This window comes from Mesoplodon densirostris, chromosome 13 (genome assembly GCF_025265405.1).
Source record: "Mesoplodon densirostris isolate mMesDen1 chromosome 13, mMesDen1 primary haplotype, whole genome shotgun sequence".
In the NCBI taxonomy this organism is placed as follows: domain Eukaryota; kingdom Metazoa; phylum Chordata; class Mammalia; order Artiodactyla; family Ziphiidae; genus Mesoplodon; species Mesoplodon densirostris.
This window is the reverse complement of record NC_082673.1, coordinates 11,609,917-11,633,508: the sequence shown is the minus strand read 5'-3', so window position 1 is coordinate 11,633,508 and position 23,592 is coordinate 11,609,917. Positions and strand designations below refer to the sequence as shown.

The following is a 23,592-nucleotide window of genomic DNA, read 5'->3' as shown; positions in this document are numbered from 1 at the left end:
GTATGTGAAACTGATCAAATAGAGCTTCGTCAAAGCTCCCGTCCTTAGGAAGAGGGTGAGACTTAGATGTGTCAGCCTGTTTATCAGGATATCAGCCACAGGAACATAACACAGAGTACCTTTCCCAGCCATCTAGATTTATTATACACATCCATAGTTAATCACAACTGATGCAAAAGGTGCTATAGCACCACACAGCAAAACAAAAAGTCTGCCCAATCTCTCTAGTCACATGGGCCGTGTCATTAACCTTGGAACTCTGGGGCCACTTCCCACCTGTCTGTCGACTTCCTCCTCCAGAGCATCGTGCACATCCAGCTGGGTCTCCTCTGTTTCCTTTTCACTTTGTTCAGGTTCAGATTATCTTTACCTAGAATGCTTCCAGGCACCTTTTCAAAGATCCTTTAGCCAATTACTTTCAACATCATAGACAAAATCCATTATCCAAATCCATTATGCCAACTCAATTACTCTCTAATCGCAATCCCCATAATAGCTACCCCATAATGTCCTATCAAGTACAAACATGACATTTGTGTTAAAAGCCCTTCAGAGACTTTTCTAGGAAGACGGAGCACATGAACTTTTCACTGTTCTTCCTCCTAACTACAACCATAATCTCTGGACATCATACATAAAACAAATGTAAGAAGACGTTTGGACTTCCCTGGTGGTGCGGTGGTTAAGAATCCGCCTGCCAATGCAGAGGACACGGGTTCGATCCCTGGTCTGGGAAGATCCCGCATGCCGCGGAGCAACTAAGCCCACATGCCACAACTACTGAGCCCGTGCACCACAACTACTGAGCCTGCACTCTAGAGCCCGCGAGCCACAACTACTGAGTCCACATGCCACAATTACTGAAGCCTGCATGCTGCAGGGCCCATATGCCACAACTACTGAAGCTCCCACACCTAGAGCCCATGCTCCGCAACAAGAGAAGCCACTGCAATGAGCAGCCCACGCACCGCAACGAAGAGTAGCCCCCACTTGCCGCAACTAGAGAAAGCCTGCATGTAGCAACAAAGACCCAATGCTTCCCTGCTGGTGCAGTGGTTAAGAATCTGCCTGCCAATGCAGGGGACATGGGTTTGTGCCCTGGTCTGGGAAGATCCCACACGCCACAGAGCAACTAAGCCCGTGCGCCACAACTACAGAGCCTGCATGCCTAGAGCCCATGCTCCACAACAAGAGAAGCCACTGCAGTGAGAAGCCGGCGCACTGCAGCAAAGAGTAGCCCCTGCTTGCTGCAACTAGAGAAAGCCCAGGCACAGCAATGAAGACCCAACACAGCCAAAAATTAATTAATTAAAAAAAAAAGACAATGCAGCAGAAAAATAAAGTTAAAAAAAAAAGACTTGCAGGCAGAGAGAAGGCAGACTGAGTTGGACCTTGGGATCCAAAAGAAAAAGAAAAAAACAAAAACCCAGCATAGGAGTGAGTTCCTTGAGTTTCCTTTTACCTCATATATCCCAGACTGGGCGCTAGAGTAACAGGTAACCCAGAAATGCCAATGGATGCAGGGGGAAAAGTCTCAACAAAAGCCTGCTCTCTTAGCCAAAGGACCAAGAAAGGGGCAGCCTCCCACAGTAGACAACTTATATAAAATAACCGCTCGACTGCAGCCAACATCACAGAACACGCTGCGGCCCCACCTCCACCAAGGAACGAAGGCTAACTTCCCTCCTTCCTAGGCTGTAATGAGATGCCTCAAACCCTACAAGATGGTGTCAGAGAAAGCAGGGACTTACTCGCCGCCCTGTACGACAGTGGAGACAACCTGGGGTGGGGTGTGGGGGCAGAATTACACCCCACCCAGCATCGATGAGGCAGCCTCCCCTATCCGCCAGGCTGGTGCCCCAGGAGCACTGCCCTGGGGGTGGATGGGGGCCGAGGGGGAAACCTGGACTCTGCTCCCAGCTGGCAGTCACAAGATGGCACCCCTCCTCCCTTGCTATTAGTGAAAGCCGGCTAAAAGAAAAAGCTGAGATGAGAGCCAAAGTCTCAGATACTCAAAATATCTAGATTTCAATAAAATCACTCTGCATGCCAAGACCCAAAAAGAACACAAACGGAATGAAAAAAGACAACCAGTAGATGCCAACTCTGAGATGACAAGAGATGTTAGAAGTATCTGACAGATTTTAAAGCAGCTATAATAAAAAGGCTTCAATGAGTATTTAGCAGCACTCTTGAAACAATGAAAGTAATAGTCTCAGCAAAAAAAAAAGGGGGGGGGTGGGAACCAAATAAAACTTTTAGAACCGAAAAGTAACATAACTGAAATAGGGCTTCCCTGGTGGCGCAGTGGTTGAGAGTCCGCCTACCGATGCAGGGGACACGGGTTCATGCCCCGGTCTGGGAAGATCCCACATGCCGTGGAGCGGCTGGGCCCGTGAGCCGTGGCCGCTGAGCCTGCGCGTCCAGAGCCTGTGCTCCACAACGGGAGGGGCCACAACAGTGAGGGGCCCACATAAAGCAAAATAAATAAATAAATAAATAACTGAAATAACACAATGGAGAGGAACAAAAGCAGAATGGAGAAGACAGAGGGAAGAATCAGTGAACTTAGAGATGGAACAATAGAAATTATCCAACTAGGAAAAAACACGAGCAGAGTCTCGGTGACCTGTGTGGCTACAACAGAAGATCTAATAATTGTGTCATTAGGGTCCCAGAAGGAGAGGAGGAAGACGGCAAGGCTGAAAAAGTACTTTTAAAAAACAATGGCAGGGCTTAGTTCCAGCCTGATGGGCGTCGAAGGCAGGCCAGTCTGTGGCCAAACGACGAGGCCACGTTGCAGCGGGACAGCGACTGCGACCACGCTGTGGGCCCCAGACAGGCGAGGAGACAAGATGGCAGAGCAGAAGGACTTGAACACACCTCCTCTCACGAAAACACCAAAATCACAACTAACTGCTGAACAACCATTGACAAGAAAAGCATGAAACCTACCAGGAAAGATATTCAACATCCAAAGACAAAGAACAGGCCACAACGAAATGGTAGGAGGGGCACATTCATGATACAATCAAATCCCATACCCACCGGGTGGGCAACGCACAAACTGGCAAGTAATTATATCACAGAGGTTCTCCCACAGGAGTGAGAGCTCTGAGCCCCACGTCAGGTTACCTAGTCAGGGGGTCTGGCATTGGGAGGAGCCCCCAGAGGATTTCGCTTTGAAGCCCAGCAGGGCTTGATCACAGGAACTCCACAGGACTTGAGGAAAGAGAAATCCTACTCTTGGAGGGCACACACAAGGTCTTGTGTGCACCAGAACCCAAGGAAAAAGCAGTGACTTCAGAGGAGCCTGGGCCAGACCTACCTGCTGGTCTTAGAGGGTCTCCTGGGGAGGTGAGGAGGGACGTAGCTCACTGTGGGGTCAAGGACACCGGTGACACAGGTACCAGGGAGTACTCATTAGCATGAGCTCTCCTGGAGGCTGCCAATTTGACACCAAGTCCCGGGGCATCCAACAGCCTGTAGGCTTCAGTGCTGGGACACCTCAGACCAAACAACCAACAGGGTGAAAACATACCACACGCATCAGCAGACAGGCTGCCTAAGTCTCTCTGACCCCACAGCCACATCTAAACTCACCCCTTGACATGGCCCTACCCACGAGAGGGACAAACCCACCAGTGGGCAGGCACCAGTCCCTCCAACCAGGAAGCCTGCACAAGCCTCTAGACCAGCCTCACCCACCAGGGGGCAGACACCAGAAGCAAGAGGAACTACTATCCTGCAGCCTGCAGAACAGAGACTGCAAACACAGAAAGTTTGACAAAATGACACAGCAGAGGAATATGTTCCAGACAAAGGAAAAAGATAAAACCCCAAAAGAACAACTAAGTTAAGTGCAGATAGGCAATCTACCTGGAAAAGAATTCAGAGTAACGATAGTAAAGATGATCCAAGATCTCGGAAAAAGAATGGAGGCACGGACTCAGAAGATACAAGAAATGCTTAACAAAGAGCTAGAAGATGTAAAGAACAAACAAACAACTGAACAATAATGGAAATCACAAATACACCAGAAGAAATCAATAGCAGAATAAATGAGGGAGAAGAACAGGTAAGTGAGCTGGAAGACAGAATGGTGGAAATCACTGCTGAAGAGCAGAATAAAGAAAAAAAAATGAAAATAAATGAGGACAGTTTAAGAGACAACATTAAACACACCAACATTCACATTACAGAGGTCCCAGAAGAGAGAGAGAAAGGGCCTAAGAAAATATTTGAAGAGATAAAGCTGAAAACTTCCCTAACATGGAACAGGAAACGGTCACCCAAGTCCAGGAAGCACAGAGAGTCCCAGAGAAAATATTAATACTAAAAGCAACGAGGGAAAAGCAACAAATAACATACAAGGGAATCCCCATAAGGTTATCAGCTGATTTTTCAGCAGAAACACTGCAGGCCAGAAGGAAGTGGCACAATATATTTAAAGTGATGAAAGGGAAAAACCTACAACCAAGAATATTCTACCCAGCAAGGCTCCTGTTCAGATTCGACAGAGAAATCAAAAGCTTTACAGACAAGCAAAAGCTAACAGAATTCAGCACCACCAAACCACTTTTACAACAAATGCTAAAGGAACTTCCATAGGTGGAAAAGAAAAAGCCACAACAACAAACAAGAAAATTACAAATGGGAAAGCTCACCAGTAAAGGCAAAAATACAATAAAGGTAGGAAATCATCCACACACAAATCTGATATCAAAGCTAGTAATCTTGAGGAGAGTACAAATGCAGGATATTGGTAATGCATTTGAAATCAGAGAGCAGGAACTTAAAACAGTCTTGTATACACATACTATGAGGTTTTGCTATACCAAACCCTCATAGTAACCACAAGCCAAAAATCTGCAATAGATATACACACAAAAAAGAAAGAGGAATCCAAACATAACACTGAAGATAGTCATCAAATCACAAGAGAACAAAAAAAAGAAGTGAAGAAAAAAGACCTACAAAACCAAATCCAAAACAACAAGATGACAATAAGAACATATGTATCAGTAATTACCTTAAATGTAAATGGATTAAAAGCTCCAACCAAAAGACATAGACTGGCTGAATGGATACAAAAACAAGACCCGTATAATATACTGTCTACAAGAGACCCACCTCAGACCTAGGGACACATATGGACTAAAAGTGAGGGGACAGAAAAAGATATTACACGCAAATGGAAATCAACAGAAAGCTGGAGTAGAAATACTCTTATTAGACAAAATAGGCTTTAACATAAAGTCTGTCACAAGAGACAAAGAAGGACACTACATAATAATCAAGGGATCAATCCAAGAAGATACAACAACTGTAAATATATATGCACCCAACAAAAAAGCATCTCAAAATATAAGGCAAATACTAACAGCAGGATGAAAGTAAAAGAATAGAAAAAGATATATTATGTAAACATTAACCAAAAAAAAAAACCCCAGTTCTGACTATATTAATATTAAATAAAGTAGACTTAAGAGCAAACAAAATTATCAGGGACAGAAAGGGACATTATATTACAGTAAAAAGATAAAAGACACAGCAATCCTAAATATGTATGCACCAAACAGACCTCCAAAATATGAAAAGCAAAAGCTGATAGAAAAGAAAGGAGAAATACACAAATCCACAAATACAGTGGGAGACTTCAACACCCCCTTTTCAACAACTGTTAGAATAAACAGAAAATCAAGAATGATACAGAAGAATTTAGCAACACCATCAACCAACAAGTTCTATTTAACATTTATAGGACATTCCACTAACAACAACAAGAGTACACATTCTTTTCTAGTACCCACAGAACATAAACCAAAACGGCCCATATCCTTGGGCCATTAAAAAAAAACTCAACAAATTTTTAAAGAATGGAAATACACCCTTTAACAACACAGGGGTTAGGGGCTCCAACCCTCCCCGCAGTCCAAAATCGGCATATAAATTAGAGTCCGCCCTCTATAGCTGCAGTTCCTCAGTATCCACAGTTCTGCACGTGCAGATTCAACCAACCTCAAACTGTGTAGGACTATAGTACTTACTACAGAAAAAAATCTGCATGTAAGTGGGAACACACAGTCCAAACCTGTGTTATATCCTCTGACCACAACAGAATCAAGCTAGAACTCAATAACCAAAAAATCATAGCAAAATTTCCAAACATTTGGAAACCAAACAACCAAACTCTAACTTCAACAGTTAAAAGAAGTTGTCTCAAGGGAAATTTAAAAATACAATGAACTGAATTAAAATAACAATATATCAAAACTTGTGAGACGCAGCTAAAAGCAGTGTTGAGAAGGAAGTTTACAGCACTAAATGCTTATATCAGAAAAAGAGGATTTGGTTCAGGATGGTGGCATAGAAGGACGTGCTCTCACTCCCTATTGCAAGAGCACCGGAATCACAACTACCTGCTGAACAACAGTCATCGACAGGAAGACTGTCAACAGGAAGTCTTCGACAGGAAGACTCTGGAACTCACCAGAAAAGACACCCCACATCCAAAGACAAAGGAGAAGCCACAGTGAGACGGGAGGGGGCGGCGCACAATCACAATAAAATCAAATCCCATAACTACTGGGTGGGTGACTCACAAACAGGAACACTTATTCCACAGATGTCCACCCACTGGAGTGAACGTTCTGATCCCCGTGTCAAACTTCCCAACATGAGGGTCTGGCAACAGGAGGAGGAATTCCTAGAGAATCAGACTTTTAAGGCTAGCAGGATTTGATTACAGGACTTCGACAGGACTGGGGGAAACAGAGGCTCCACTCAGGGAGCACACACAAAGTAGTGTGAGCATCAGGAACCAGGGGAAGGAGCAGCGACCCTAGGGGAGACTGAACCAGACCTACCTGCTACTGTTGGAGGGTCTCCTGCAGAGGTTAGGGGTGGCTGTGTCTCACCATGAGGACAAGGACACTGGCAGCGGAAGTTCTGGGAAGTACTCCTTGGCATGAGCCCTCCCAGAGTCTGCCATTGGCCCCACCAAAGAGCCTGGGTAGACTCCAATGTTGGATCGCCTCAGGCCAAACAACCAACAGGGAGGGAACCCAGCTCCACAGCAGACAAGTGGATTAAACTTTTATTGAGCTCTGCCCACCAGAGCAACAGCCAGCTCTACCCACCACCAGCCCCTCCCATCAGAAAACTTGCACAAGCCTCTTAGATAGCCTCATCCACCAGAGGGCAGACAGCAGAAGCAAGAAGAACTATAATCCTGCAGCCTATGGAACAAAAGCCACATTCACAGAAAGACAGACAAGATGAAAAAGCAGAGGGCTATGTACCAGATGAGGGAACAAGATAAAACCCCAGAAAAACAACTAAATGAAGTGGAGATAGGCAACCTTCCAGAAAAAGATTTCAGAATAATGATAGTGAAGATGATCCAGGACCTCGGGAAAAGAATGGAGGCAAAGATCGAGGAGATGCAAGAAATGTTTAACAAAGACCTAGAAGAATCAAACAACAAACAGAGATGAACAATACAATAACTAAAATGAAAACTACACTAGAAGGAATCAATAGCAGAATAACTGAGGCAGAAGAATGGATAAGTGACCTGGAAGACAGAATGATGGAATTCACTGCCACAGAACAGAATAAAGAAAAAGGAATGAAAAGACATGAAGACAGCCTAAGAGACCTCTGGGACAACATTAAACGAAACAACATTTGCATTATAGGGGTCTCAGAAGGAGAAGGGAGAGAGAAATGACCTGAGAAATATTTGAAGAGATTATAGTTGAAAACTTCCCTAACATGGGAAAGGAAATAGCCACCCATGTCCAGGAAACACAGAGTCCCATACAGGATAAACCCCAGGAAAAACACACCAAGACACATAGTAATCAAATTGGCAAAAATATAAAGACAAAGAAAAATTATTGAAAGCAGCAAGGGAAAAATGACAAATAACATACAAGGGAACTTCCATAAGGTTAACAGCTGATTTCTCAGCAGAAACTCTACAAGCCAGAAGGGAGTGGCATGATATACTTAAAGTGATGAAAGGGAAGAACCTACAATCAAGATTACTCTACCTGGCAAGGATCTCATTCGGATTCGAGGGAGAAATCAAAAGCTTTACAGACAAGCAAAAGCTAACAGAATTCAGCACCACCAAACCAGCTCTACAACAAATGCTAAAGGAACTTCTCTAAGTGGAACACAAGAGAAGAGGACCTACAAAAACAAACCCAAAACAATTAAGAAAATGGTAATAGGAACATCCATATCGATAATTACCTTAAACATGAATGGATTAAATGCTCAACCAAAAGACACAGGCTCGCTGAATGGATACGAAAACAAGACCCATATATATGTTGTCTACAAGAGACCCCCTTCAGACCTAGGGACACATATAGACTGAGAGTGAGGGCATGGAAAAAGATATTCCATGCAAATTGAAATCAAAAGAAAGCTGGAGTAGCAATACTCATATCAGATAAAATAAACTTTAAAATAAAGAATGTTACAAGAGACAAGGAAGGACACTACGTAATGATTAAGGAATCAATCCAAGAAGATATAACAATTATAGGTATATATGCACCCAACATAGGAACACCTCAATACATAAGGCAACTGCCAACAGCTATGAAAGAGGAAATGGACAGTAACACCATAAAAGTGGGGGACTTTAACACCTCACTTACACCAATGGACACATGATCCAAACAGAAAATTAATAAGGAAACACAAGCTTTAAATGACACAATAGACCAGACAGATTTAATTGATATTTATAGGACATTACATCCAAAAACAGCAGATTACACTTTCCTCTCAAGTGCGCACAGAATATTCTCCAGGATAGATCACATCTTGGGTCACAAGTCAAGCCTCCGTAAATTTAAGAAAACTGAAATCATATCAAGCATCTTTTCTGACCACAACGCTCTGAGATTAGAAATCAATTACAGGGGAAAAAAATGTAAAAAACACAAACACATGGAGGGTAAACAATACGGTACTAAAAAACCAAGAGATCACTGAAGAAATCAAAGAGGAAATCAAAAAATACCTAGAGACAAATGACAATGAAAACATGACGATCCAAAACCTATGGGATGCAGCAAAAGCAGTTCTAAAAGGGAAGTTTATAGCAATACAAGCTTACTTTAAGAAACAAGAAAAAACTCAAATAAACAACCTAACCTTACACCTAAAGGAACCAGAGAAAGAAGAACAAACAAAACCCAAAGTTAGCAGAAGGAAAGAAATCATAAAGATCAGAGCAGAAATAAATGAAATAGAAACAAAGAAAACAATAGCAAAGATCAATAAAACTAAAAGCTGGTTCTTTGAGAAGATAAACAAAATTGATAAACCTTTAGCCAGACTCATCAAAAAAAGAGGGAGAGGACTCAAATCAATAAAATTAGAAATGAAAAAGGCAAAGTTACAACAGACACTGCAGAAATACAAAGCATCCTAAGAGACTACTACAAGCAACTCTATGCCAATAAAATGGACAACCTGGAAGAAATGGACAAATTCTTAGAAAGGTATAACCTTCCAAGACTGAAGCAGAAAGAAATAGAAAATAGGAACAGACCAATCACAAGTAATGAAGTTGAAACTGTGATTAAAAATCTTCCAACAAACAGAAGTCCTGGACCAGATGGCTTCACAGGTGAATTCTATCAAAGATTTAGAGAAGAGGTAACACCCATCCTTCTCAAACTCTTCCAAAAAACTGCAGAGGAAGGAACACTCCCAAACTCATTCTATGAGGCCACCATCACCCTGATACCAAAACCAGACACAGATACTACAAAAAAAAAATTACAGACCAATATCACTGATGAATATAGATGCAAAAATCCTCAACAAAATACCAGCAAACGGAATCCAACAACACATTAAAAGGATCACACACCATGATCAAGTGGGATTTATCCCAGGGATGCAAGGATTCTTCAATATATGCAAATCAATCAATGTGATACACCATATCAACAAATTGAAGAATAAAAACCATATGACCATCTCAATGCAGAAAAAGCTTCTGACAAAATTCAATAACCGTTTATGATAAAAACTCCCCAGACAGTGGGCATAGAGGGAACCTACCCCAACATAATAAAGGCCATATACGACAAACCCACAGCAAACATCATTCTCAATGGTGAAAAACTGAAAGCATTTCCTCTAAGATCAGGAATAAGACAAGGATGTCCACTCTCACCACTATTATTCAACATCGTTTTGGAAGTCCTAGCCACAGCAATCAGAGAAGAAAAAGAAATAAAAGGAATCCAAATCAGAAAAGTAAAACTGTCCCTGTTTGCAGATGACATGATACTATACATAGAGAATCCTAATGATGCCACCAGAAAACTACTAGAGCTAATGAAGGCATTTGGTAAAGTTGCAGGATACAAAATTAATGCACAGAAATCTCTTGAATTCCTATACACTAATGATGAAAAACCTGAAAGAGAAATTAAGGAAAAACACTCCTATTTACCACTGCAACAAAAAGAATAAAATACCTAGGAATAAACATACCTAGGGAGACAAAAGACCTTTATGCAGAAAACTATAAGACACTGATGAAAGAGGTTAAAGATGATACAAACAGATGGAGAGATATAACATTTTCTTGGACTGGAAGAATCAACATTGCGAAAATGACGACACTACCCAAAGCAATCTACAGACTCAATGCAATCCCTATCAAATTACCAATGGCATGTTTTTACAGAACTAGAACAAAAAATCTTAAAAGTTGTATGGAGACATAAAAGACCCCGAATAGCCAAAGCAGTCTTTAGGGAAAAAAACGGGAGCAGGAATCAGACTCCCTGACTTCAGACTATACTACAAAGCTACAGTAATCAAGACAATATGGTACTGGCACAAAAACAGAAATACAGATCAATGGCACAGGATAGAAAGCCCAGAGATAAACCCACACACGTATGGTCAACTAATCTATGACAAAGGAGGCAAGGATATACAATGGAGGAAAGTCTCTTCAATAAGAGACTGGGGTGGTGGTGTGATGAATTGGGAGATTGGGATTGACATATATACACTAATATGTATAAAATGGATAACTAATAAGAACCTGCTGTATAAAATATAAATAAAATAAAATTCAAAAATTCAAAATAAAGAGAAAGTCTCAAATTAATAATATCAACTCTCAGCCAAAGAACCTAGAAAAAGAGCAAAATAAACTCAAAGTAAGCAGAAGGAAGAAAATGATAGGAGCAGAAATCAATAAAATTGAAAACCAAAAAAAGAAAAAAAGAAAAATCAATGAAAGAGAAAGTTTGTTCTTTGAAAAGATTAATAAAATTGACAAATATTTAAAAAAGAGAAAGCATAAATTACTAATATCAGGAATGAAACGGGATACATTACTATAGACCACATAGCTATCAAAAGCATAATAAGGAAATACTACAAACAATTCTATACACATAAATCTAACCAGTTAGATGAAATGGAACAATTAATTGAAAAATACAAACTACTACATCTCTTCCAATATGAAATTCGTAAGACAGTCACATAACTCTACTAAGGAACTTGAACTCATAATTTTAAAAACACACCAAAACTCAATTCCACCTATGGCCAATTAATCTATGACAAAGGAGGCAAGACTATACAATGGAGAAAAGTCTCTTCAATAAATGGTACTGGGAAAACCAGATAGTTAAATGTAAAACAATGAAATTAGAACATTCTTTAACACCATACACAAAAATAAACTCAAAATGGATTAAAGGCCTAAATGTAAGGCCAGACACTATAAAACTCTTAGAGGAAAACATAGGCACAACACCCTTTGACATAAATTGCACAGCAATATCTTTTTCAATCAGTCTCCCAGAGTAACAGAAATAAAAACAGAAATAAACAAATGGAACCTAATTAAACTCAAAAGTGTTTGTACAGCAAAGGAAACCATAAACAAAACAAAAAGACAACCCACACAATGGGAGAAAATATTTGCAAACGAAGCAACCAGAAAGGGAGTAGTATCCAAAATATACAAGCAGTTCATGCAGCTCAAAATACAAAAAAAACACCCAACCCAATCAAAAAATGGGCAGAAGACCTAAGAAGACATTTCTCCAAAGAAGACATACAGATGGCCAAGAAGCACATGAAAAGATGCTAAACATCACTAATTAGAAAATGCAAATCAAAACTACAATAAGATATCACCTCACACCAGTGAGAATGCCCATCAGTCAAAAAATCTGCAAACAATAAATGCTGGAGAGGGTGTGGAGAAAAGGGAACCCTCCTACACTGTTGGTGGGAATGTAAATTGGTACAGCCAGTATAGAGAACAGTATGGAGGTTCCTTAAAAAAACTAAAAATAGAGCTACCATAAGATCCAGCAATCCCACTCCTGGGCATATATCCAGACAAAAACATACACGCACCCCAATGTTCACTGCAGGCACTGTTTACAATAGCCAAGACATGGAAGCAACCTAAATGTCCATCGACAGATGAATGGATAAAGAAGATGTGGTACATATATACAATGGAATATTACTCAGCCATAAAAAGAATAAAATAATGCCATTTGCAGCAACATGGATGGACCTGGAGATTATCATACTAAGTGAAGTAAGTCAGACAGAGACAGATATGATATTTGTCTTTCTCTGTCTGGCTTACTTCACTTAATATAATATGATATCGCTTATATGCGGAATCTAAAATGAACTTATAAAACAGAAACAGACTCACAGACTTAGAGAATGAACTTACGGTTATCAGTGGGGAAGGGTGGGAGGGAGGGATAGACTGGGAGTTTGGGATTGACAGGTACACACTGCTATGTTTAAAATAAAATGCCTTTCTGTATGTATAAATAGATAGATAAGATAGATAGATAGATAGATAGATAAATCTCACCAAAAAGAAATCTACAGGTCCGGATGGTTCACTGGATAATTCTCATAAATGTCTGAGGAATTAACACCAGTTCTATACAATCTCTTCAGAAAATAGATAGCTTCATTTTTTGAAGCTAGTATTACTCTGACACCAAAACCAGACAAACAATCAGAGACTTAATTGTAAAACATAAAACTATAAACTTGAAAAAAACAAAAACAGGAGAAAATCCAAAGCATCTAACATAGGCACAGAGTTCTTACACTGACACCAAAAGCATGATCTGTAAAAGGGAAAAATGAATGAATTAAAATATAAAACTTTTGCTCTGTGAAAGACCCTGTTAAATAGATGAAAAGATAAGATTTAACTTGTCCTACTTGCCCTACACTTGGGAGAAAATGTTTACAAACCCACACCTCTGAAAAATGACTCATACCTAGCATATATAAAGAACGGGCAAAAGAAAACCAAATTAGAAAATGGGCAAAAGACATGAAGAGACATTTTATTTGAAAGCATATGAAGATGGCAAACATATGAAACGATGTTCAACATTATTAGCCAATAAGGAAACACAAATTAAAATGAGATGCACAATACACACCTATTAGAATGGCAAAAAAAAAAAAAGGAAAAAAGTAACATCATCAAATGCTGGTGAGGAAGCAGAGAAGCTGGCTTAGCCATACACTGCTGGTGGGAATGTAAAATAATACAGCCATTCTGGAAAACTGTGTGTCAGTTTCTTTAAAACTAAACACGCAACTACCTTATGACTCATATAAACCAACAATTGCCCTCATGGGCATTTATTCCAGAGAAATGAAAACTTATGCTGGCTCAAAATCCTGTACACATTTACATTAACTTTACTTATAAAAGCCAAGAACGAATCAATCCAGATGTCCATCAACTGGTACATAGTTAAACAAACTGTGGTCCATCCATACCAAGGAATACTACTCAGTACTAAAAGGGAAGGAACTGCTGATACACACAGCAATCTGGATGAATCACTAGAGATTATGCTTAGTGAAAAAAGCCAGTCCCAAAAGGTTGTATATTGTATGATTCAATTTATATAACTATCTTGAAATGACGAAATTGTGAAAATGGAGAACAGATAAGTGATTGCCATTAAGGAGGGGTTGGAGATGGAAGTGAAGCGGGTGTGGCCATAACAGGGCCACAGGAGGGGTTCTTATAGTATGGAAATGTTCTGCATCTTGATTTAACCAGTGTCAATATCCTAGTTGTGATAGTGTACCATGTTTTGCAGGATGTTACCACTGGAGAAAACTGGGTAAAGGGTACAGGAAATGCTTCTGTATTCTTTCTTGTAACTGCATGTGAAGAATCTACAATTATCTCAAGAAGTTTAATCAAAAAAATAAAATAAACATCTTTAAAAAGAAAGGCTGTGCTCGCTTCGGCAGCACATATACTAAAATGGGAACGATACAGAGCAGATTAGCATGGCCCCTGCGCAAGGATGACACGCAACTTCGTGAAGTGTTCCATATTTTTTTCCAATGCAGGGGTTGCGGGTTTGATCCCTGGTCGGGGAGCTAGGATCCCACATGCCTTGCAGCAAAAAAAAACAAAACATAAAACAGTAGCAGTATTGCAACAAATTCAATAAAGACTTAGAAAAACAAAAAAGGCTCTTTACCTGCTCATCCTGCAATAATCTGGTCTGTTCTTCTACTGCCATGTCCTCACTCCTACTTGTCATTCAAATCAAGTTCCTTCTTTGCTCTTGGATTACCTCATTCTTGTTTTATTCAGCTAATACCACTCAAATGAAATTACTCTCTAGCTAAAGTCAATGATAATCTTTCAACTGCAAAACAAAATGGAAACTTGCTAGGTTTTTGGTTTACCCAGCCTCCAAGTATCTGATACCGATGGACGTTTACTCTCCTTCCCTGAAGCTCTCCTACCTCTGCTTCCACGACAACACTCTCTGCTGGTTCTCCTTCTGCCTCTCGGGCTACTTCTGGCAGGTAGGGGAGTCCCTTCTTTCTCTTTTCTTTTTTTTTTTTTTCTCCTGATTTACTCCCAAATGCCAGCTTTATCCAGGATACAAATGCTCTTCATGTCTTATATATGGTCCTTGAGTACTCCGGGTACCAGCCATTCTATCCACATGTTGAAGTGCAAGCACTCTTTATCAATATCTAGCTACATAAACTGTCTCTAGAGCAATGTCAATGTCCCACAGGAAGCTCAAACACAGCATATTCCACACTGGACTACCTCTTACTCCCACCCTCCAGAAAGAAATCTGTTTTCCTATATGCTTATTAATTGTTCCACCATTCTCATATCCTAGCCAGAAACCTGGGAGTTATCCTAGACTCTTCCTTTCTCAACCCCAATACCCAAAAAGTTTCTTAAAAAAGTTTGAAATTCTTCTGAGTATCTCTTGATTTTGTCCTTTTTCTCCATGCCTTCTGTCGGTTTCTTAATTTAGTCACACTCTTATCATCTCTTATTTAGCCTATTTCCTGACTTGGCTCCCTTCTATTCTTTACACTGTTTACAAGGAAATCTAACTAAAATACAAATTTGGTATTATTCCTAGGATGCTTACATTGCTTCCATCGCTCTACAGTGCTTTCAGGAAAAAAGTGTAAACTTCTTAGCCTAACATGTATGACCTTTAAACCTCGACCTACTTTCCATATTCACCTCCTACAGCTTAGCCTTCTCCGCTACTCTCTAGCCTCATGGAGCCATTTGGAGTTTCCTGAACATGCCATGTGGCCTCCTGATGAGTACCTTTCAGCACATTCACTGTACCTGGAATACAGCCTTCCTGGTTGAGAGGCTCCTACTGCCCCTCAGCACTCGGCTCTATCAGCCCCTCCCCCAAGAAGCCCTGCTGAACCTCTCATCCCACAGTGGCCTTCTATATTTACATAGTAGTCTTTCCAGGATCGCTGTTATTGATTTCCTTTTGTAATCTCCTCTAGCAAGTATTTCCAAGTATTCCTGGAAAGCTGGGACGGTGTCTTATTTTATCTATGTATCCTTCATGCCTAATAAGAAGAGCTGAATAAGCTGAATAGGTGTTTATTAGATTGAAGAGTAGTCAGTAATTTACTCAGGCTCTATCAAATAAATGAAAGCACTTCTCTAACTCTTGCATACTGTCTCCTTTGAATCAAAACTCATCCTGAAGCCAGGACATGGAACCAACCTAAGTGTCCATCAACAGATGAATGGATAAAGAAGATGTGGCACATATATACAATGGAATATTACCCAGCCATAAAAAGAAACGAAATTGAGTTATATGTAGTGAGGTGGATGGACCTAGGGTCTGTCATACAGAGTGAAGTAAGTCAGAAAGAGAAAAACAAATACCATATGCTTACACATATATGGAATCTAAAAAAAAAAAAAAAAAAAAGGGTACTGATGAACCTAGCGGCAGGGCAGGAATAAAGACGCAGATGTAGAGAATGGACTTGAGGACACAGGGTGGGGAAGGGTAAGCTGGGGCGAAGTGAGAGTAGCATCCACATATATAGAATATACACTACCGAATGTATAATAGTTAGCTAGTGGGAAGCAGCCGCATAGCAGAGAGATCAGCTCGGTGCTCTGTGATGGCCTGGAGCGGTGGGATAGGGAGTGTGGGAGGGAGGCTCAAGAGGGAGGGGATATGGGGACATATGTATGCATATGGCTGATTCACTTTGCTGTACAACAGAAACTAACATAGTATTGTGAAGCAATTATACTCCAATGAAGATCTATTAAAAAAAAGACTATCTTGACTATACAAATTTCCTAATATGATCCACAGTGATTCCTCTGCCTCAATAAGACCATTAGAATTACTTACTTATCTAAACGTATTTATGATAGGTCTTTCTGATTTCTCATTTTAGAATGTAAACTTCCTACGGGCAAGGAATTCTGTAATTCTTAAGGACTAGGACACAGTTACAGGTCTCTAAGAACTTTACAAATACCAGCTGAGTGTTTAAAATGAACAGAAAAGATGACCGCTCAAAAAAAAAAAAAAGAAAAGAACTGGGTTACTAGAGATCAAATTAGGCTAATAAAAGGAAATACTGTAAATGTATCATTTTAAAATACTAAATACCACATCTCAGCTCTGATAGCCATCCAGACTAACCTTCGTCTTGTTGAACACTCTCCTTCTTCTTTGGCTACCCATCCAACATCAGCAAAAGACACCACTGCATCCTCTCCTGGCTGTCTGGGGCTCCATTCTGTTGTAGGGCTGGTAAGCTGTAAGTTACAAATAGGGAGAGTTCTTCATCTAGCACCACAATGGTAGAATAAAACATTTTCTCACCTAAGGAAAATCATCAGCTCTAGCATTACAAACACATGGACAGTTTCTAGCATTTCCATTGAAGGTCTCCATGAAAGAGACCTTTAGTTATGTCATACTGTTGTTTAATAGTGCATGCAATCTCTGAATTATAATTTAACTCCTTCAATTTTTATTTTACAGGTCAAATGAGACTCATTAAAAAAAACAAAAACCTCTGTTCATCCTAAAACATTAAGAAAATTTTTAGAATTTAAACATTATAAATCAGTTCTTTTCTGAAGAGATTTAGTAAAAAGTACAGTGGCCAATTTGTGCTAAATCTGGGAATATTTTAAAAGGGATATTATATAGATACACTGTTATAATAATGAAAATACATTTTCAAATATCATTAGATCTCTTGATTTTTAAATTAAAGTATTAACTATATTAAAGAACCAAAAATACAAATAGCAGTAGAACAGAATTCTCTAGCTAACCTTAAACACCTAGATGAAGGAACAGAATATGCTGAAATAAATATAACAAAGATAAAGCATGCAAGTTCTGAAACTGACCTTCAAAAAATGGAAAAATAACTTAATTGAATTAAATTTAAGTTTTGTTATACGGATAATGCCTCAGAGCCAGATGGCCAATGAATAATAGTTATCAGATTAATGTAATACTTCCTACAAGTTGAAGTAAGGTTTAAATAAAAAAGAAAATGCAGACTTTTTAATTGAAGAAAAACGTTTAAGAGGCCAAAGAGATTTACATGTATTTATCAGAAAGCTTCTACAGTAACCCATGCTTTGTTTGAACCTTCTTACTATTATCATTGCCAGATGAAGCTTTTGGAAACTACACTTAAATAATACTTGTTCCGGGCTTCCCTGGTGGCGCAGTGGTTGAGAGTCCGCCTGCTGATGCAGGGGACATGTGTTCGTGCCCTGGTCCGGGAAGATCCCACGTGCCGCGGAGCGGCTGGGCCCATGAGCCATGGTTGCTGAGCCTGCGTGTCCGGAGCCTGTGCTCCGCAACGGGAGAGGCCACGGCAGTGAGAGGCCCGCGTACCTCAAAAAAAATACTTGTTCCTCGACTGTAAAATATACCATACAAACACATAATACTAATATGGTTAAAATTTTTAAATAATATATCTTTACTATTAAGAATAAAATTTTAACTAAACATACTGGCTAGTGGTATGTGCACGCATTCAGGTATCATAATTACCCAACATTATCAACTTCATAGAGTAGTATTAGAAAACTGACATTTTAACAAGATACTAAGAATATCAAGTATTTAAAATGCCTTAAATTATGGCTTTTGGGAAGGAAGGGGGTATAGGCAAGAAAGAAAACAAGTATATTAGAAGAGTAGAGATTTAAGAACTTAATCCTGGGCAAAAACAAAAACAAAAAAACTAATAACGGAATTAACATGAAAAAGCTTTTAAAATACCAGTGTTTTAAGGCACACAGTGGAGTAACTGTGGTCAGAAGAGAAAAAAAGTATAAGCTTCAGCAAGTACATTGTCAAGACATGATCAAAGAAAAACCAAAAAGAAGATTTTTCTACTTCTCCCTTATATGTTTCAGAAACTTATCTAAATAAGTCAATAAACAAACAGTTTTCAGTAAATTGGTATCTTGTACAACTTAAATAATATAAATGAACTGGGCATCACATCTAGTCTCAAGAGCCTGCGAATCTGGCAATATTCTGTTTCTATCCATTTCTAAGAACAGAATGGTATATTAATACCCCCATAACATTATAAAATGGAGATTCTAAGTGGGTTACATGGAGATTCGGGAACAGGAAGGTCCCCCAAGCTCTGTGGAAGCTCCTAGAAGATACAGTATTTAATGGGCTATTTTGTACAAGTGACAAATAATCATAAAGGTAAAACCTGAATGGTCCCTTCCTTAAGGTGCTAGTTCATGAAGATCAATTTGGTTACCTAACTCTTTGTTTAGAAAATAAAATTTTGTTCCAATACACTTACTAGTTGGTAGGAAGAAAGGTATATTTAAGATAAATAAAAATCTAGTTTTGACCTTAAGACTTCTTACCTTCTCATAAAAGCTACAAAAATTGCTGTTTTCTTCCCAGATATTTTTGTTCATAAAAGGAAGCAAAATACTTTTCTAAGAATACTCAAAAATATAAGTTAAACCCATTCTGTGACAGCCTTTCAAAGTATTTTATTTTATAATGTAAAGATCATACAATATTTCTCAATTTTACATCTGTAACACTTCGCATATTAAACATGAAATGTTGCTTTTTGCACAAACTTTTAAAAAAAACAATTATTCCACGGACTTAGTCTGTAATCTTACTGAGCATTGACTATATTTAATCACTGAAATAATACCATGTCTATAACATGTACTCAATGATATGAAAATGTTAATGATACTGTCAGGAACCAATTCCAAAACTGATAATACCTGTATCATTTCTAATTGACATCCTGCCCCACAAAACAAAGTAGTTTTAGTATTTAAGTCACGTACCTACATTATAACAGTGATTTATGCCACCAAAAAAGAAGCCTAACAAAGTCCCTGGGGAAACTCATACAAAAAACAAAATAAAACTGAAAAAAATCTAATCTTTTTTTAAAAGGCCACTTCAGTTGTTGCCGAAATGGGCACTCAGTAGCATTAAGAATGAAACAGGAAGTACAGTTCACCTAGTAAACTACTAGTTTAGGTGAGGTCACTGTAGGCAAGGGGACTGAGGGCATGGAATTCTTGGAGGTATGATTTAGACACCACTACTAACATGCATGGATGATGAATGCGAAGTTTGAAAAAGAAAAGGTCAACTTACTGAAGGTTCCAGCAAGGTCCTGTCCTACCACAGCTATTGTTAGTAGGGGAAGAAAAAAAAAAAAAACGACAGAAAATTTTTTTTTCAAAATCAAGGGCATTATAAAATTTAAAATAAAATTAGTACTTATTGATTTATCAGTATCCAAATTCCTTTCAGAAAGTAAGAAAAGCATTTCATTCAGAGCAAAATTCAGTAAGAGCATTGTATTTTTACTGATCTTAGGAAATTCAAATCAACATTTGAAACAATTTAAATTATCCAAGATTCAATTATACTTCAAGAATTTTACTGAAGTAATTTCAGGTAATTTTAAATATTCTGATAATGTAAAACTACACTGAAGAAATTGATTTATTTAATAAAACGCATAAAAGAAAAATATAAAGCTTGTACAAAAGTTGAAATACTTAGAATAAAATATTAGAAGAGCTCGCTTTGTCCTCATGTGACTTTTCATAAAATAAACACACTGGTATTGGGAACCAGGATTCTCTCAGTTTCTTGCCAAAAACGGTGTAACAGCAAATATACTCAGTCTATTTTACCACCTTTTGTTTACAGCCAAATGCAAAACATGTATTCTTAAAAGTAACATGGTAAAAAAACTTCTAGATTTTTAATTACAGATTTAATTATCCCTCTTTTTCTACCAATTCCTGTCATAGTAAGAAAAAGTAAAAGCAGAATTTCTGCATTGTAATATAGTGACATACAGTGACACCAATAGGCCAAGAGGTATACCTGAGTAAAGAACACCAAACGAAATATTCTAGCTGAGACAGGCACTAACATTGCTGAGTAAGGTGGTCACTTAAAAAAAAAACTGAGCATCTATTAACCCTTCCTATTCATGACCCACCTAGAATGGGGGAGGGAAGGAAGATGAGGGGGAGAATAGGGAGAAGAAAAAGGACCAGAGAGACAAGAGGGAAGGAAATGTGTGTGTGTATCTCTCAAAATAACCTAGGAAGGTAAGTAACAGTATCCCCATGGAAAAACAAGTCAATTACTGAGAATGAATAAAACATCACAAACATTAGTTATTTACTGAGTTGGGCTTCAAGTTACTACGCCATGTTACCAAATTTATAAAACATAATGCATGTATCTGGATTCAGTTACCCTTAAGGGCCATTTTATAGCTAAAAATATCAAGAAATGGACATCACATACAGTATGACATCACATGCTATAGCACAGTCCAGATTATCAGACAGTAACTGGGAAAAACATGAACTTTAACAATGAATTTTAGTATGAATCCAGGTACTTCTCCTCAGATGGCTCAGACATCAAAGACCATGATGATACCACACTACATCACCCACCTCACTAGCTTCTGACAGAGGGGCCTTGTCTTAGTTCCCCAACAGTAACTTCCGTCTTTGCCTCAGGACCTCTGCACTTACTGTTCTCTCTGCCAACACTGCTCCACCTCCATCCCTCTCCCTGACTCTTTGAGGGGCTGGCTCTTTTTAATCCTTAATTGTCATTCCTCCAGGGATGCCTTCCCAGACCACCACTGTTCGTCTCCCCATGCTATGCCAATTTTTCCTTCACTGCACTTAGTACAAATTATAGTTTTATGCTTATGAGCATATTTCCTTGCTTAATCTCTCTCCCACTGAACCATATCCCAGTAAGGGTAGAGATCGTGTCCGTTTGGTTCACCACTGACCAACAGCACCTAACATAATGCATGGATTTCAAGCGGATTTGCTAAATAAAGATGGGCTGCCATGGGGCAGGCGGCTGTTTTACTTCCACCTTTAGTCACAGTGTGTGGACTTCGGTGAGAACCTTATTCATTACTTGTTTGGTTACAGAACATTCCCTCCACTACCAATTCCAACAATCACTCCTAGCAATCTAAGAAAATAGCCTGGGGCAGGGTTTCCACAGGAAAAAAAGGTAATCCAGGTTAAATTTCCCAGAGTTCGGCCAGTTACTGAGCAGGGATTCAAACTACTGTAGCACAGGGCCCAGTCCCCACCCTCCCCTTATCTGATGGTATGCAGAAGCACTTTTTTTTTGCCTTAGATTTTTCTAAGTGTAGTATTTATTACCCCAATGAGCCACACTTAAGTTCCATGTTTTTCTTTAACTCATAAAATTTGAAATTTATAAAAATGACCCTAAAGGTGCTTTAGTGATTACTTTCATAATTTGCCAATAGATAATTATCTTACTGCTGTAAACTTTCTTTAGCAAAATACTAACACACAATCTGTAAATGAAGTCCTCAAACTCGGCTGCATGAGAAGCTTCTGAAGAGGTTTTAAAAAACAAATGAAAAAAAAATCGAATATATGAAATTCGGATTTAGTAAGCCTTGGATGACACCTTATATTCTTTATACGTTCCGTAAGTGTTTTTGCAAGGAGGCTGGGGCCTGAGCATGGATATTTTATTTTTTTAAGCTCCTGGTGATTTAATCATGCAGCCAGGATTGAGAACCACTGCAAATCAAAACCTCTGAACTCCATTCCAACAGAGCAAAGAAACACTGAGTGCTTTCATATGTTTTTTTAACATTCATTACCTCATTTTATTCCCAGCCCAATATTCATGGGGCCCATTAACTGGATGAAGGTGTAAATAAATGTGCTGATCTGTGTTCTGATTTGTGAAACTATAAATACACAGAAATCCAATTTGTTTAAAAAAAAAAAAAGGCAAAAGTTTTGGGAATTCCCTGGCAGTCCAGTGGTTAGGACTCCAGGCTTCCAATGCAGGGGGCATGGGTTTGATCCCTGGTCCGGGAATTAAGAGCTCGCATTCCAAGCGGCACGGCCCAAAGAAAAAAAAAAAATCCAATCTGTAAAATCAGGGAGTTCACTTAGACAACCAAGTAGATTAATCTGCTATTCTGCTGCAAGGTGTCAATAACAATAAAATCCCATCACTAGCATACTTTTATTGTGTGCTAATTATGTACCAGTTACGATATTCAGGGCTTTGCGTGGAGTATCTTGTCTAACCCTCACAACACAAAGTAACATGCCTGTCTTGCCCATCATTTATGTGAGAGTCTTACTTGTCTGCAGATATATGGGTCAGCTGACAACAATGAAAAGATGGTGTGATTTAGAAGGAACATACTGAGGCTTAAGATTTTGGAGGTGAAACTGTTGTGAGAGCGACCAACTTGAGGTAATGCCTATTGAGTGCTGGGTACAAGGAATAGAAGTGAAAGTCAACAGGAGCAGAGGAAGAAAAGGAAATGCGAGACTAAGTTCCAAAAGACAGTGAAATCACCCAGGACAACAAAGGACTGGCTTTGACTGCTAACTCCTGCTTCTGAATTGACCCATGAACACCTCATTCTCAAGTTTAATCTATTTCAACTTTTGTCTCCCTCCCTGGGTCCCACGGTGGTTCCCTAGTTCCAGAATTTCTATAGCAGTATTTACTCATGTTGGACTCTTAGACAGTCCAAATACATTCCATATCAATCAAAACCTCCAAATGAGCCAAAAAATAGCAAAAATGAATTGTCAATTTTATTACTCTTAAACTGCATCCCTTATATTTTTTGAAG

General features: G+C 39.1%; 1 protein-coding gene and 1 non-coding gene across 4 annotated transcripts in view; one reads left to right on the top strand and one right to left on the bottom strand.

Moving 5' to 3' along the window:
• Nucleotides 1-23,592, bottom strand: part of MTFR1 (mitochondrial fission regulator 1) — a 63,532-nt gene that overhangs the window by 18,389 nt on the left and 21,551 nt on the right. For all 3 annotated transcript variants that reach the window (XM_060115661.1, XM_060115662.1, XM_060115663.1), the window contains one exon: nt 17,055-17,170. In XM_060115661.1, coding sequence (XP_059971644.1) covers nt 17,055-17,170 — 116 coding nt within the window. The remainder of the gene's footprint in view (nt 1-17,054; nt 17,171-23,592) is intronic.
• Nucleotides 14,322-14,428, top strand: LOC132501102 (U6 spliceosomal RNA). Its single transcript, XR_009534142.1, has one exon. It is a non-coding gene; the product is annotated as a U6 spliceosomal RNA (small nuclear RNA).